This window comes from Hippoglossus hippoglossus, chromosome 18, assembly GCF_009819705.1.
Source record: "Hippoglossus hippoglossus isolate fHipHip1 chromosome 18, fHipHip1.pri, whole genome shotgun sequence".
Classification (NCBI taxonomy): domain Eukaryota; kingdom Metazoa; phylum Chordata; class Actinopteri; order Pleuronectiformes; family Pleuronectidae; genus Hippoglossus; species Hippoglossus hippoglossus.
Window position 1 is genome coordinate 1,046,959 of NC_047168.1, and position 16,445 is coordinate 1,063,403.

Sequence of the window (16,445 nt, forward strand, 5' to 3'; positions counted from 1 at the left end):
CTTTCTGTACATTAAACAACCAATTACCGTGGCACAGTAGTAGAACAGCATGTCTAGGATTAAGTGAACTCAATAAGCGACGGACTTATTTTGGATCATTAGTTTTTCATGAAACAAACAGTTTGAATGATGGTTGACCTGCTGTTGTTGCTGCTACATGTCAGGAGCAGGTTATAACTAGAGGCTTGATTATGACCCAACTGCTCGTTTTTCTCGGCCTGCTGGAATACTTATTAGTGATGTCACTGTGTTCACTGTAATTTATGTTGATGCGTACAATGTTATTGAAACTGTGGACATAGCTAAAGAAAAGTAGTACAAAAGTTGGAATAGACCAGATTTTCCAGCTCTTAATACATACTGGACAGATTAAACACATTTGAAACAACTAGTTTCTTAGTGAGTTTCACAGGTGCTTGATGGAGAATATTGTTACAGGTTAGATGTTTCCTCTGCTTCCATTCTGAATGCTAAAACAAGCTAAATGGCTGCTGGCTGTGCAGAGATGATTAGTAAAGCCCAATTCATGCGTCTGCATCGAAGCTACGCTGTAGGCACGCACGCAGCCTACGCACGGGGCCGAGCATTCAGTTGTGTGTAGGTGAATGTGAGTCTTGCTGTTTCGTGAATTTGAGTTTCTACGCTGGTGTTGAGTGTCTTCCGGTTTCTGGTCAACTTATTTACAATTTCTCTGGTGTTAACTTTTTCTAAAAAGAACTGCAACAAAGAAATGAAAGATGTTCATGTGTCCATGTTCGTTCCTTCAACTCAATTCAAATATGCCGGTGAGTTTGTTGGACCATGCGGACCAATCAGAGTAAATGGTGGTGGTATATATCACATCAAACTACAACAATTGAATTCAGTGTCACCGATGCAAACACAGTCAGTGTATATAGACTGATGGCAGGTGCAGCGCAGTTTATGTTACTGCCAGAGACAGCAAAATGTACCTAGTGTCCTTTGTAGCCACAAACACCACAGGGTTGGGAGCTTCGCCCTGGCTGACCTTCTGCCGCTTGATGACCGACTGGGAGGTGGTCCTCATACCTGAAGTATACGGCCTCCCATTGGCTGGGTAGGGCACTCCTGTAGCCTGTGAACCAATGAAACACAAGAATAGTTAATCACTTGTGTTGTTCATTTGCGCAAGAGACAGCAAGTAAGTAAAGATGCTTATGTGAAAATGACAAAAGATAGGCGGATGAAGATGTTAGAATGATATGGCCAGGTTTACTTTGAAAACACATTAAATTGCAGAGGAAAATGTGCTGAAGTTGAATGTCAGCAGTCACAGTTAAGTTGTTGTTAGGGTGTTCTACTGTAGCCTATGTGAGCATATAATATCTAAAGATAAGCCACCAATGCTGGTATATGTGAGAAATACTGACGCTGTCAAAGCCCCTCTTTCCCAGGAGGCTTTGGCCCACTCTAGGCTGGCTGGCCTGGTTCCTGTTGATGGGTGTCGGGGGTCCTCTGGATGCCTTCAGTTTCAGAGGAGCCGAGATGGCTACAGAGACACAAAAACAAATAATCAGACTAGAGGACAGATAAGGCAGGAGTAGCTGTTTGGTATTTAAGGGGTTGCAGAAAGGAGTGAATGGTCTCATGACGTGCTCTTACCTAAATCCTTCACTATAGTGGCCAGTGACGGTCGAGGCACCACCTTGGTCTTTAGAGGTGTTTTTGTGGCTTTGGGAAGCCTGATCATACCTGAACAAACAAACATGTCCAGTCACTCACTGACCTACAGTACATTTAGACTTAGACATTGCATCAGGAAACAAGTGAGAATCTGTGTGCACATACACTCGGCCTTGACCGCGTTGGAGTTGATGGAGGCGTAGGGTCGCCGTGCAGCGCGGCGAGGCTGCAGGATGTCCTCACACACCCGCCGAGCGATGCGGGTCAGCTTGGTGGTCTGCAGGATGAACGTCTGGCGGTTTTTAGCCAGCAGCTTAGCTCGACCCTCATTGCGGGTGAACGGTGACAGGCCCTGGACCTCCTGGCGTGTCATGTGACCACGGGGGCCTGACTCCTGGACAGAGAAGGACAAGTGAGCGACCAAGAGGCATTCAGGGTGCATAGTTTATTTCTTTAATGTTTTTAACCAATATAAAACATCTTAAATGAGATCTGGAAAAAAAGAGACTTACAGAGCCACCCCTGGCAGCGCCCTCTAGCTGTGTGGGGGTCTTCAGGCCCCCATACTTCTTCCAGTAGATCCAGCAGGAGGCGCATAGTCTGCACTGCATGTTGGGAGGCCCCCAAGCATACCACTGAGCAGACTGGGCCGCTGGGTTAGAGACAGGGCAGTTTTTGTTAGGGGGGCATCTCTAGATGTAGTTATAGATGGAGTGTGCAAAAATAAGTCTGCCGCTTCATTGTGTGGAACTCAAACCATCTTATTCCAAAATTGTACACTCCGAACTGAGTGGATTTAAAAAAAACAAAAAAACACCCAATGATGGTACTTAAAACACCATGTCCGTGTACTGTTGATTTTGAAATGTACTTGTGTGCATTAGTTATACCAGGATGTGAACATTCATTTTGTCGGATCAAAACTTGGACTCAAAGCACAAATCTTTAACAACTGACAATAAAAGCAACTCAAGTTTAGCAGTACAGCGATATGATGATATATTGTGTGTCACTACAAAAAAAAAAATAGAAAGAAATATATTTTCCAAGTAAAATAGAACCATTTCTTAAATCTAATTATTTTTTCCTTATATTAAGAGGATATTGATAAGTGTTGTTCTAGAATCTTGTTTCCATTTTTTCCTTCAGATCTCCCATCCCGTGTGTACTTACTGTGGCAGCTCTCACAGCTGAGTCCTTTCTGAAAGGCAGTGGCCCCGTTCATGCCAGGCTTGCTTCCAGGAGCCATGATCTGATTGGGGTTGGGTTTGGTGCTGGTTAAGAAATGGGGAGGACAGAGTTATTTGGACAGCAGTTCTAAGTCAAGGCAGATGTGTGGTGCAGCAGTTGACAGTAATACTCACTAGGTGGGGATGTACACCTGCTTCAGCTTGCTATCTGCCTCTGCTGCCTTTAGTCGTTTCTGATTGAGAGATAACATTTGGGGTTTTTGAGAAACTTGATCAAGAGGTATTTTAAAAACCACATCAAACAGTGATTCTTGGTATTTTAAGGATGGGTGAGGTCCTACCTGTTGGATGTAGCGATCCGTAGTCTTCCACATGTAGTAGAACTGGACCACACTGGCTAGAGACTTCCAGGGTAACTGTGGAATAAAAACATCTATTGAACACAAATTGTACATAAAGAATGTGGACAATACAGCTCAATTAAGTCCACATTGCTGACGTTTACAGGATTTATTAGCACTATTAAAGTTTCCACATCTATGGTGTAAGAGACATTAGAGTGGGAGAGCTTACAAAGTCCTGACGAATGTCGTTGAAGTCTTTCCCGTATTTCTCCAGAGCCTCCTCAAACAACATGGCCTCTGAGGCGCTCCATTCCTCCATCTCATCACGGCAGAGCACTGGACCTCCCTGAGGGACGAGGGTGGACATGGCTTTGGCCAGGTCATAGCTGTTCTTCTGCAGCGTGTCCATTGCATGGAACTGAGAGCAGAGAAAAGTCACAGACAACATTAGAGCTTCAGCATCCAAGACAGTTCTTCTCATCGGGCAATAATATTGCCATTAGAGATTAGTCATTTCATTTCAACGTCACTTATTTGAACATTCTGAGTCTAGGAATGTGCCAAACGACCACTTTGTCATTGTTCCAAATACAGTAATGTAATAGTACAATGTAAAGGAGGCTGTTAGGGCCCTAGAGCCAAAAACATTTTTGTTGAAGCTCTACACGAGAATGTAGTACCCGGACGAAATTTAGGTAGTAAACTATTGTGAAACCGCTCCAAATAACATCTTTAAATGGAAAGAAACTAAAGCTGTTCTCATTGACTTGTTTTTCTGTCTCAGTTGTTTAACAATGGAACAAGTTTGAAACAGCGACTTTGATGTGGCCCATTAAGATAGCATGTGAACCAACAGTCCCTCTACAGCCATTTACAAACTGCTGTTCTGGCTCTGATAAAATCCTGATTTTATAACTACAATGTAATCTGACAAAATCACCAGACATAAGTGGCAGGCGACGGCTGAGCTGGGATTTCAGCTAGATTTACATGTAAAATGATCAGTGAGACAGAAAGGTAGACGCTCATTCACAACCATGTCAGCTGCTGTGTGGTCAGTTGAAATGAAAACTTTTAGAGGTGTGCCTATGGAGGGAGAGCCCGACCTCACACTTGCAAGCAAACCTACAGACTCTAACAGAAAGCTAGGTGAATAGTCTCTAAAAGAGCCTGAAAAGTTGGTCGCTGGAGTGAAGAAGACGGCAAGTTTGAAACACAGCCCGCTGATAATATAGTAGAAACTGTTCACGCCAATTCATTTTGAAAGAGCCTATGGCTAAAGTTCAACACATGGCCAACTGACCATTAGTGTTACTTTGTTGATCAGTCAGACATTTGGGTTTATAGTGCTAATGTGTTGCCAAAAAGTACAGTAAAATGGTTAAATATCACCAGATCACCTGATCAGAGTCTCTCCCCACTAGGGTTGGGTACCGTTCACATTTGAACCTACCTGTCTGTCTGTCTCTCTCTCTCTCTCATCACATAATTAGGAATAGTTTTCTTCAATAAACACTTTAAGTGAACATAGTGGAGCTGTGTATGGCTCCCTGGGTGTCTGCCTTGATGGAGCTGTGGCCAGGCTGTGCGTACTCCGACGGTCCCTGGGTCCGTGCCCTGGTTCCCTGGGTGTCTGCGCCATTGACTCGCCATTGTTCTGACTGTGTGTACTGAAAATGTGAATCGGTACCACTGCCGTAATTTGGTCGGTACCCTTAAAAGTACTGACTTCAGTACCCAACCCTACTCCCCACTGATGATGTTACTAAAATTATTTGATAAAAATGTTGACACTTTGATGCACTATTTTTATGTTACCTCGTTTCACATATCAACAACCAATCACATCACAAAATCAAATGCATTTCTTTTATGAACCAAGACTGGTTGAGTTGGCCAAACAAATCAAATGCTGTTGTATTGGTGTAAGAGATCAAAGTTTGACGGGAGACATTAGCACTCCCCTTGAGGAAACTGTATCATGTCACCACAGGAGGGATAAGCTCAGCTTCACCTGAAGCCGCTGTGGACAAGATCATAGGACTGATTGTGTAGAGACACTTTGGCGACTTCATATTTTGTCAGGAGACAGAGTAGATGAGGCATTCCCCAAAAGGATGTCATATACATACTATAAAGCGATCTGTAAGTCTGAGCCAGTTAAGATAGGAAGTGTATCCCATAACACATCTAATATTGCCAGCAGTGTGAGCGCACCATGTCACCCATCACCAATTAAGACGCATTAACTGCAGTGAGCCAGTACAGACTCTCGGACAAACACTTCAGCGACAAACAACGTTTCCAGTTACTGGTGCTTTCAGCCCATCACTCAGTGTTGCTTTTTCTTGACTGTAAAATACACAGACCTAAACAAAACTGTCAGAAATAACCACCTGTCAATATACAGTATACTTCACCATGCAGGATAAAATATTAAGATTATAAAGATGATTGAAGATTTGGGGGGGATTAATAATTCAGGAGGTGAAATAAACAATTAGAGAAATTTACTATTGATCAAATTCCGTGCATCCAATTAAGAGAGAATGGACCTGGGGCTTTTGGGCGATCTGGGGCACAGGAACACCCCTGCTGTTCCTGGTTTGTAATCCAGCCTTCATTTGTATAATTTTACACTATGTACAAATGTTGTCAATGAACTAGTTTGGCTGTTATTATATGGACTTTACTGTTGTTAACTATGCAGAAATGACACAAGACATGTGACATGTGTACCTATTTCAAATAAAACGTAACAAACGGTGAATAAGATGTTCTTCTTGTCACCTATTCCTGCTATATGAATAAACAATATTATTATTATTTTTAAATACTTTCAATATGGTCTCACCAGTGTGATGTCTCTGGAGGCTGCTGCTGCACTCATATGGAGGCTGGGCTGGCGGATGGAGCTGCTGCAGTCCAGGGCCCGAGCAAACGTCCCCACAGCTCTGAAACAAACAATTACTGGTTACCATCACTGATCGGTCTTCTCTACTATTGGAACAGGGAAATACCACCACGGTTTCAACAGTAATGTGGATACTGCTGAATGTTGAGTAAAGGACCACTAGTCGGAGTGTTTTGCTAGTGGAACAATTTGTGGACAGCTGGGTGATTCCTTCCAAAATTAACCCTATAGATTTTAATAAAACAAACGTGATGCACCATACCATCAAGCACTGTCTGTTATACATATTCTAACGCATTTCTGGTAAATGGTCTGTATTTATATAGCACTTGTATAGTCTAGATGACAACTCAAAGCACTTTACAGTCAGGTTTTACCACACACACATACATCAGTCATATAGTGTTGGCACAGCAGTCAGGGGCAAATTGGGGTCCTCCGAAATGTTTATATGCCCTAAAAAACGCATGTGTGTAATAATACAACATGTTTAAAATCTTAGGTTATCCTCCCACAAATTATGTTGCATGTTATCAACTGTGAAATGTATATATTTTGGGATTTATATATCTTGGATTTTTTTCTAGAAATCTGCCCTGCTGATGGTAGAGCCAGACATTGTCATGGCAACAGGATCTAGAAATGAAGATGCAGCAACTGGGTGACAGATGGCAGGGGAGCATTACCTTGCCACCACCAGAAACTGGTCGATCTGGGGGTCTTTGAGCTGGTTGTTGGGGTCCCACACCTTGGTCTCCAGCTTCTCCTGCATCCGGTTATCGGATTCACCTGAAAGAGGAGGAACTTGTTTCAACATCATCTACTGGACACTCAGGAAAATCCACTCTTTACTGTTTATGGTCTCACTACTCTTTTTATGGGTGTACGTAGTAATTCAGGAAACATTTGTCTGCTTTCTATCTCCACTCACCCTCAGCTAGCTTGTCAGGGATCTCTGCCTGGTACTTGGAGCCCACACGGATCTCGCCCTGATCTGCCAACAGAGTCTTCTGGAGAGGGTCGAACACCAACGAGTAGAAGAAACAATCCTGCACAGAAATTACAACATATTACAGCTGCGTGCCAAACAACGGTGTTCCTGCAGTTTTTCCACAGTGTCTATGTATTCGTATTGTGGCAGGACAAAATAAAAATAAGTGGGTGCCCTAAGTGACGGATGTTTTCTTACCTCCTTCTCCAGGTAGCCAACCAAAACATCTGTTTCATTGAGGAGGGTGACATTACATTTCCCTCTGAGGAGACAGTGAGGAGACATTTAGAAACCAGGATGTCCGAGACAATGATGACAAGACTTTCCACAAAAACAAGGTTTAATAAATTATATTGTATACTACAATATTTGCAGCCAGTATAGAAAGCTGCACTTCATTTTATTGAGAGCTAAAAAAGGAGGGACAACTCCTCCTAGAAAGGAAATGGGATGACCTGTGCTGGGACACAACATATCAATGTCATAACGGCTGTGCATTGGAGGTGTCAGGGTTGAGAACAAAGTGCAGCAGTGTCAGAGGCTCCTGTGAACACATACCGTATGTGGGTAGCAGGTAGAGATTCAAACTGTCGAGACAAGAAGAGCTCTCTGTGCTTGAGTTGGTGTTTCTGTTGTTCAGACAGCACTGGTTGCTTCGACTCCTCTTCAAATTCTCCTACAAAGACAAACATCATCGCATGACGTTACACACAGCCATCATACATATAAACGGATTCACAGGATTCTAAAATGTCCTGTAGGCTTAAGTCTAAAACTGATTTTCTTCCCGTGCCAGGTAGACAAAAAAATATGCTCAAAATGTATTTGGTGTGTTTGACCCAATCTGCTCATATAGTGGCCCCCTAGTGGCCACGGGACATGAAGCAGCTTCTTAGTTCAACTCCAGCAGGTTTACAAAAGCTTTCAGAACAGATTTTTGGTCAGTAAAACTTCTGGAGTCATCCACCAGGTGTGAAAGGGTCAAAACCTCTTTCCTCAACATATTTAATTATTGTAACAATTCAGATTTTGCCCCTGTACAGAATCATAATTTATTATGTATATTTACAAAGTAACCACAATGAAAGTCTCATAATGTTCATTTACGGCAGAGAGGATGAATTCCACACAGATCAATAAGATTATGGGGTTTTAAAAAAGATATTTATAATACTATGAGATAGGGATTTTTCCCATAGAAAGACCAAAACAACAACAGTCACAAATATATCCTGGTAATACATATACTGTAGTCTGTGTAGACTTGTCCATTACATTTTTTAAGTACCATATAGATCGATTGTTGTTCCAAAAAATATTTAAGACTGTTTAAAACATGGCTGCACAGTTACATGGGGGATTTGTGTTTCTTCATTACGAAATACAAGGGCAGTTTATGAAGATACAGTTGGTAAAAGCTAAAAGGTCGTCAATTTATCAGAGAGAATATTGGGCCTGTGAGCTCTCTGGTGTGAATTCTTGAATTAAAAAAGTAAAGCGTTTTAGTGCACTTCAACTGTTCCATCCACCACAATGCAGCGCCACCCACGCGGTTATTAATGGCCTTACGGTGATATAATGCTACTCTCACACTAATTAAGGCATGAAGAAACGTGAAATAATTTAAGCCACAGGCACCTATCTGTGTGTTAATGTGTGTGTGTGTGTGTGTGTGCGTGTGCGTGTGCGTGTGCGCCCAGCCACTAGATTCTACATTCCCAATTTCAGGCGGGTAATTTGTTGCAAGCTGGAGGGGAGGGACTATATCACTCCATCTCTGTGGACTCCGCCCCTGCACTCAGCCACAGGAAACCCTGTCAGTGAGGGCAAGGAGGGAGAGAGAGAGAGAGAGAGATAGTGAGAGAGAGAGGGACTGTAACTTTAGCCACACCCCTTTTCTGTTAACCTCTCAACTCCCCTCCCCCCTCCTCCTCCTGTCCGGCTAGTCCCTGCCAGACAAAGTAGGAAACCCTGTGTACCAAACCTGAGGCGCCCATCCCCCCTCCCCCCCCTAACATGTATCCCCAACACAAACATGCACACAAACACAATCTTATTGACTTAAAGCGCACACAGTATAACAGTAACACACACACACACACACACACACACACACACACACACACACACACACACACACACACACACACACACACACACACACACACACACACACACACACACACACACACACACACACACTATTTGCTCTGACAAAGACGCAAGTCAGAATTAACCCCTTCCGTGGCCCTCAGGGACAGATCAAGGGCCTTTTGTTCTGCACAAAGAATTGATGCGAGTGCAGAAGGAGGAAGAAGAGGAGGGGAGCACAGATGAAAAACCGCGAGGCAGATAAAGCGAGGTTTATTGCAAATGAGCAGCAGCAGAGAGAAGGTGCCTGTTCACCTCCTCATGACTCGCACAGGATCATTACGATCTAAGCCAGACCTGAGGAGTGTTTCACAAAGCAAGACTGCCATGTAGGACCAGGTTTACTTCCGGCTTAAGTCAGACTACTTTCCTATCAAGGTATAAGTAAAGTATAAGTTAGCATGGAAACATCTCCCTCCAGACTAGCCTGGTCCAGCTCATGTCTACCTGACGTTACAGTCAAGCTAGCAAACTGACTGTTTTCTCCCAAGTTTTTCCCAGCAGGCCCAGAGTATGATGCAGAACAGAAGTGCATATTCAAACTGCTCCAAATAAGAAAATACATGATCACCTTAATTTAGAGCTCAGACCTTAATCAGTCTCCAGTTTAACTGTCAGCAGATGTTTTGTGCTTCCTACAGTGCTCAGCAGGTGTCTTATTTGTGCGCAGGAAAAACCATGCTCTCAAAGGAATTATTTACATGCATGGATTGTTGCATTACAAAGTTTGCTCTCGCAAATTACTTAATCTGGCTCACGAATCAATGGAATGTTACACAATATTGAGACATTGTGTAACAACAGATGTTAAAAGATGACAATCATTTTGTAAAATCCTGAAAATGTTCTTGTATATTAATACGAAAAACAGCACTGAATTCAAACGGTACATGTTAATTACCTTGTCAGTGGTCTGATGACTACATTATTCCACAAATATACCAGACCCATTAGAATGAAGGATTTAGAGGAACCAAAACACTGACTAATATAAGGAAGGATTTAAAAACTCTCAAGAGTTATCGTGGAGAAAGCTATTTAAATTTCTTCTCCATGATTGCAATGTAAACAATGAAATTGCACTATTCACATTATAAACTAATCTAACAGGAAGGTGAGTTGGCATGTATTCCATGCAGCATCTTGCCAGCTAGTTGAAATGTACTTTGACCAAAGTCGAACCAGCTTTTGTGTCTGATGGCCGTGTCTTTGGCTGTTAGCCACCAGCATGTCTTTATTGGCATATTCATTGAAAGCTATAAACCAGAGCAGCGGACACAGCCTAAGTCATTTTGAAAATTCTTAAATTTCGATTTCTGATATGTTAGGTGTTCAGTAGTTGAAGTCCACAAAGAACAATACAATCTAAATCAACTGCTTAATCTTTTTAAAAAGATATCAATCATATTACTCATATTTTAACCACATTTCATTGGCTCCCTGGGTCTTTTAGGATTGATGTTGATATTGTTGATGGTTACCTTTAGCACCCCATAGCTTGGCTCCCGATTATATTTTAGACCTTTGGATCCGGTATGAACATTTGCATAGCGTATGATCCTCACTGTTACAGAGACCAGCCGAAAAACATAAATGGAAAGAGCGCTTTGCAGTCAGGGCTCAGAACGGAAGACCTCTGGAATGACTTGTCCGCGGAAGTTACACTGAGAGCCATTGCCATCTTTTAAGTTCCATCCTAAAACGCATTTCTGCCAGGTTTGTTCGTTTTACCTATTTTATTAATACTGGTAGAAGTAGTTCATAACATATTTCTTCCAGAAAGCCTTTCTTGTTTGCTTAAATGTTACCCTCACTGGTCAGCACCAGAAACACTAGTTCATTAAACAAATGTATTTCTTTCAGTGTACACTGATGGTTGACTGTCTCAAATGTTGGCAGCCACCCACTTCTTGCTGGTGCCCTGGCAGACAGAAGCCCCCATGCTAATGCCCGGATGCTGTAAAGGTGCTAACTGGGACAGATGACAACTGCTCACACCAGCAGACTTTGGCAGTATCTTGATGTAGAGAATTCAAATGTGGTTGTACGTAGGCTGTAAGAATAAGAAGCCATATAACCAGAGCAATGCGTATGTTGATGCTACTGCGCAAGGTAAAAAGACTGCCGGTACCAACTTGAATAATGTTAGCCAAAATAACCAATATGACATTTTTACCCACAGATCCCCTGATCTTGATTAAATTTTAAATCAATGACTGTTTTTTAATTTTTAGATCAGTCAATTAGTCCAAATTTTCATTTAATCGTCCATTTTGTGTGTGCGTGTGTGTATGTATGTATGTGGGTGTGTGTGTGTGTGTATGTAGATGTCTTTGTCTGAAGTACTGCAGCCCCAAGAGTAGGGAGGGGAAGTGGGTTATGGTGTTGGGGTGGGGGTAATGAGTCAATGTGATCAGGCTTTCAGTAGTCTGCATCCCATTAGCACCACCCCACTACCTCCACCCTCCCACCTCCTTGGCTCTCTGATCACACACAAGACACAGAAAGGGCTCAGAGGCTGATCAGAGTAGAGCAGGGCAGGAACAATGTACTGAGACATTATGAGATGATGTTATTGATACAAAGGTTGAAAGGAATAAGAAAATAATAATTTATTTATCATTATTGTTATCGGTGGTGTATGCATTTGTGTGATAATTTTGAAATGACCCTGACATATTCCCAGGCATCAGTTAGGCTACATCCATACTAATACATTTTAAAACTAAAATTATCTCTGTCTACATGAGTGGTTTTGCTCCATATCAGTAATACTGCCCATCCATACTAACATGCATAGAGGAACGTAACATGAACATTCAGGTACACTGGGCATGTGTGTGCCAGTGTAAACAGAACGCAGTTCATCTACTGTGTAGTAGGTTGCTTACTTAAGGTGCTTTCATACATGCACTGAGCTCCAGAGATGCTCCAGACATTTTCCAGGGAGGGGCTGTATGTGTGAATGCAAATGCCTTACTGGGAGCCTCCTGAGTTTCTGCTGACTTTTTCCAGCAAGCCCCCTCATATCAAATCCACAGAAACTCCGGAGCTGATGTGAGAACACAGCAGGAAAAAGCGGTGCTACATGTAGAAGACACTGAGGAAGACGTCAAGAGAGCTTTTGGTGATAAGGGCCTACAATGGTGTCGATGTGCTGTAAACAAAAACATGTGATCTCCGCAGCAGAATTAATATGTTATATCCGGCCTCTGCCTGCTGCACCACCCCTCATCTCAACACTCTGGAGATTTCTGTGTTGTTATCAACGCGTCTGAGAAGGAGAACCTCCTGCTGTGTGAAAAGCAACCTCCAGAAAAAGGCCAGACACAATTCTACGGAGGTCATGACTGAAGGCCGCTTAACAAAAAAAAAATACCATGAACAAGAATAAACAATGGTGAACAGTAACTTTAGGTATTTCTTCTCTTGGATCGTTAACGAGGTGAAAGGGTGAGCGTTTACTACACTTTGCCTTCACCGCTAGTAGCAGTTTGTGACCAATAAACACGACGGACATGATTGCATGGTGTCCAAACGTCTCAGTTTTTGCCCCCTTTCTGGCTCCCGATATTTGATATCTTCCCCCCTAACTAATAATGTTTTAACTTTCATCGGGGCTCCAGACCAAGGTCGCCCCGCCAAATAAGGACTTCATATAAAACTTTTATATATTTCAAACTTTTTCTTTGAACCGATCCAAGTGCTGACTAGTCACTACATCTGTGTCCAATCATCATGAAAAAGTGCATCATCTCATATTTTTACAAAAGTTGCTATCATTTAGCCTAAAATATGAAATGTTACAGTGCAAAACTCAGTGTAAAACACTGATTCTACAGTCCTGCTTCAGTGAACTTCGATTGACCAGATGAACAGCCCAGTGTGGAGCAGTGTGGACGGAGTCTTTTACTTGCCGTGGCTCAAAGCTGCAACCAGCATTACCACAGGACAAGCATACACCCATTAGCATAACAATTATTATAAACACAATTTATTTTCTAACAAGTCCATTTAATAAAAGCTTTTTCCAAACTATCCTTTAAGCACTGAGCCTTCTTTGTTTCGGTTTATTGGCAGGTGGCAGCCAACGTCAAGGTGTATTAACCCATCTACTGTGGTCATCTCCCTGTTCCAGAAATCAATTTAATATATCTAAAAAAAAACTAAATCAATTTAAATGCAAAGCGACGGTCTTATATTAACCCTGAAACAGGCCTTGGTAAAATTTCAATCATAAAAGCTGAAGAGGTAATTTGAAGCTTTTATAGGAAACACAATGAGGAACAGGTTCATTAAAGGCAGTGAGCTATATCCTACCTCCTCTCAAGCTGTACAAAACAAGGGTAGATATGAAGTGAAATCGTTGTGAGTAGAAGAAGAAGAACCAGATCCAGTATATGGTGGTAATGCACCTTGACGTTGGTTGCCACCCGCCAATAAACAAAAGATAAGGAGGAGGCTTGTGGGCCACCCGCCAGTGGGCCGAGCAAAGAAGAAGAAGGAGGCTTGAGCTCTGAGGTTGCTACTCACGTGCATTGCTGTCAGCCAGAGTGTTGAGGTTGCCGGAGATGTCTCGCCTCCTGAACAGACACACCACCTTTGCCTCCACATTTCCATTGGCTGTCTGTAAATGGAGAGTCAGTGGTTAAAAGTTAGCACCGCAATGAATCACTGGTTTTACTACCTTTGATATTGTCCCGGGAAAAAAGCCTGAGCTTTTGGAGCAACTACTCATTTCTCCAACTCCTCAGCCATGCTGGTAAATTCACTGCTTTTTCAGAGGCCCTGGAAAGTTTACGAGGGCTCAGTTTCATTGACATTATTGGATCCAAAGTCAGTTTGGCTTTTCTTCAGTTCTGATTTTTACCATTATATCATTTGAACCATTCTGATATATTGTAGTTAAAAACAAGGCAATCTACCCTCCATGTCTACACCTACCACTCACTGAACTCAAATGTCCAAAAAAAAAAAAAATCATTAAAACACTAGCTTATATGACTATTAAGTCTTTTTAACTGATCTAAATTTTGGGATTTATGTAGAACTTCCTGGGCATGATTCTGCCAGTTGGAGCCTCTGACACATCTCTGTGGGATACGTCTCACAGGAAATGGTACCTACCCTGTGCTCATGTTACGGCTTGTGAATGAAATAATAATATTTATTTATTCATATAGAACTTACGTGAACGTGCTTCACAGATCAGACAAAACACAAAGAAAAAGACAGAATAAAATGAAGTAAGAACAGTACAAAGAATAAAAGAATAGGAAGAATAAAAACGGACCTCAGGTAAAATCGGGGAAAACAATACGAAAAAAAATTGGTTTTGAACATAGATGCCAGGGGATCTCAAAGTGCTAATAGGGTTATACAGGGATAAGAGGTCCAACAATATGTTGTAGAGTCAGCCCATGCAGTGCCTTATAGGTATTAAACAGTACCATCAAATAAATTCTAAAATGTATTGGAAGCCAGTGTAAAGAGGCTAAAACCGGGGTGATATGTTCAAACCTGTTAACTCTGGTAAATAAGCGTGGCAGCTAGATTCTGTAAAGCCTAAATTTGACCCTTCTGGAACTCCATACTTGAACTTGTAATATGACTATTACAGGACACACAGAAGTTTCTATCTGTAAGATAGGACTTGATCCAACTCGGAGCCGTACCTGACACACCCACCCAATTCCTTATTCTAACTAATAAGATGCAGTGGTCAATCGTATCAAAAGATGCAAATCGAGCAATACAGGGATGGAACACATGTCAGCATCATAGTTCATGAATAGGTAACTTATTGTAAGTCACTTTGGATAAAAGCGTCAACTTTAAAAAAAAATGGCATTTCCTTCAACAGGGGCAAGGGGTTGCTTAGCCACAATCTTTTCAAGTATTTTAGGGATAAAAGGTAGTTTTGAGATGGGTCTATAATTTTCTAGAATCATGTGATGGAGCGGTTTTGAATTAATCTGGTAAATAGCTTAGTGACAGTGAACTGTTAACAAATGATAGTAACAAGGGCCCAGAAAAAGGCATCATTCTGTTTATTACAAGTAAGTGTATCGTTAAAATGGATTTTAAGCCATTTAAAGTAAAGAAATAGTTGCAAAATGTAGCTATAAAGGATGGCCATTATGCTAAGTCTCAAGCTGTATTTTGATTTCTGGGGCCACTAGAAAATTAATATACACTTTAATTTGAAGACATTTTTCTTACACTGAGTATTCTGTACTGATCTTACAAAGTAACTTACTTTTGTTCTCAAGAAACAGCTCAGAAACCAGTTTGAGAAAAGTTTTCATATCAACTGGTAAAACAGTGCAACTGCATTAAACCTTAGATAACACCAGAAACTACTGATTATTTATAGCATGAAACACCATCCATAACCGGAGTATATACAGTATAGTGCACAAAACAGCCAGAGCCCCTATTGTACACAGCCCAGGTCATGTGCTGTCGTGTGTTGGGGTAAATATTTTCTTTTGTATACTGAAGTTAAAGGTTCAGTGTGAAGAATTTAGCGAAATCTAGTGGTGAAGGTGCATGTTGCAGCTGAATACCCCTCACCTCATCCTCCCTTTCCAAACATGAAAGAGAACCTGTGGTAGCCTTCAGTCATAAAAACTCATAAGGTGTTTAGTTTGTCCAGTTTGCACTGCTGTAAAAAAAACAACATGGCGGCCTCCGTAGAAAGGACTCACTCCCAATGTAAATATAAAGTATTTAAATATAAAGGGCCCATGCAAGGCGGGTAAAGAAAATATTATTTTAAATTAAATATATAAGCGACTTATTGTAAGTCTCTTTGGATAAAAGCGTCATTTCTGCCAATAGATCCCTTTCACCTAAATCTTACACACTAAACCTTAATTCAGATGGTGTAAGAGCTCTGAGAACAGAAAGTGACACACTGGTCATCCACATTCTTGTTCCCGTTGATAGTACCCCGACACTTTACTGATGCTGCTGACTGCTGTGTTGTTCAGGCTGACACCTGAGTGAAGCCCGACACCCACCCAGTGATAATTTGCTCCACTGACTGTCTCTCTACTGTGAAGACAGCAGGAACACAAACACAAGCTCCATCACAACACTCAGATAATCTGTAAATCACACCAGATTCACCATTATGGGAACATTATATAGTTTCATTACAGACATCTATGTGAACCTTCAGATAAATATAAAGGAGAAACATTCAA

The 16,445-nt window shown here is 41.7% G+C and overlaps 1 protein-coding gene and 1 long non-coding RNA gene across 2 annotated transcripts in view; one reads left to right on the forward strand and one right to left on the reverse strand.

The window, feature by feature from the left end:
* The window catches only part of LOC117751747, a 26,596-nt gene extending 10,811 nt beyond the window's left edge, over positions 1-15,785 (forward strand). The window contains exons 2-3 of the long non-coding RNA XR_004611911.1: positions 544-550; positions 15,739-15,785. This is a non-coding gene — a long non-coding RNA (uncharacterized LOC117751747). The remainder of the gene's footprint in view (positions 1-543; positions 551-15,738) is intronic.
* mta2 (metastasis associated 1 family, member 2) overlaps positions 1-16,445 on the reverse strand; it is a 34,277-nt gene that overhangs the window by 3,042 nt on the left and 14,790 nt on the right. Inside the window, exons 3-17 of the mRNA XM_034615632.1 lie at positions 13,768-13,861; positions 7,642-7,759; positions 7,282-7,345; positions 7,024-7,141; positions 6,779-6,881; positions 6,033-6,132; positions 3,408-3,596; positions 3,176-3,250; positions 3,009-3,067; positions 2,818-2,918; positions 2,157-2,296; positions 1,810-2,038; positions 1,624-1,713; positions 1,392-1,510; positions 954-1,096 (exon numbers count right to left, since the gene is read on the reverse strand). Of these exons, the coding sequence (XP_034471523.1) occupies positions 954-1,096; positions 1,392-1,510; positions 1,624-1,713; positions 1,810-2,038; positions 2,157-2,296; positions 2,818-2,918; positions 3,009-3,067; positions 3,176-3,250; positions 3,408-3,596; positions 6,033-6,132; positions 6,779-6,881; positions 7,024-7,141; positions 7,282-7,345; positions 7,642-7,759; positions 13,768-13,861 (1,742 nt within the window). The remainder of the gene's footprint in view (positions 1-953; positions 1,097-1,391; positions 1,511-1,623; positions 1,714-1,809; positions 2,039-2,156; positions 2,297-2,817; positions 2,919-3,008; positions 3,068-3,175; positions 3,251-3,407; positions 3,597-6,032; positions 6,133-6,778; positions 6,882-7,023; positions 7,142-7,281; positions 7,346-7,641; positions 7,760-13,767; positions 13,862-16,445) is intronic.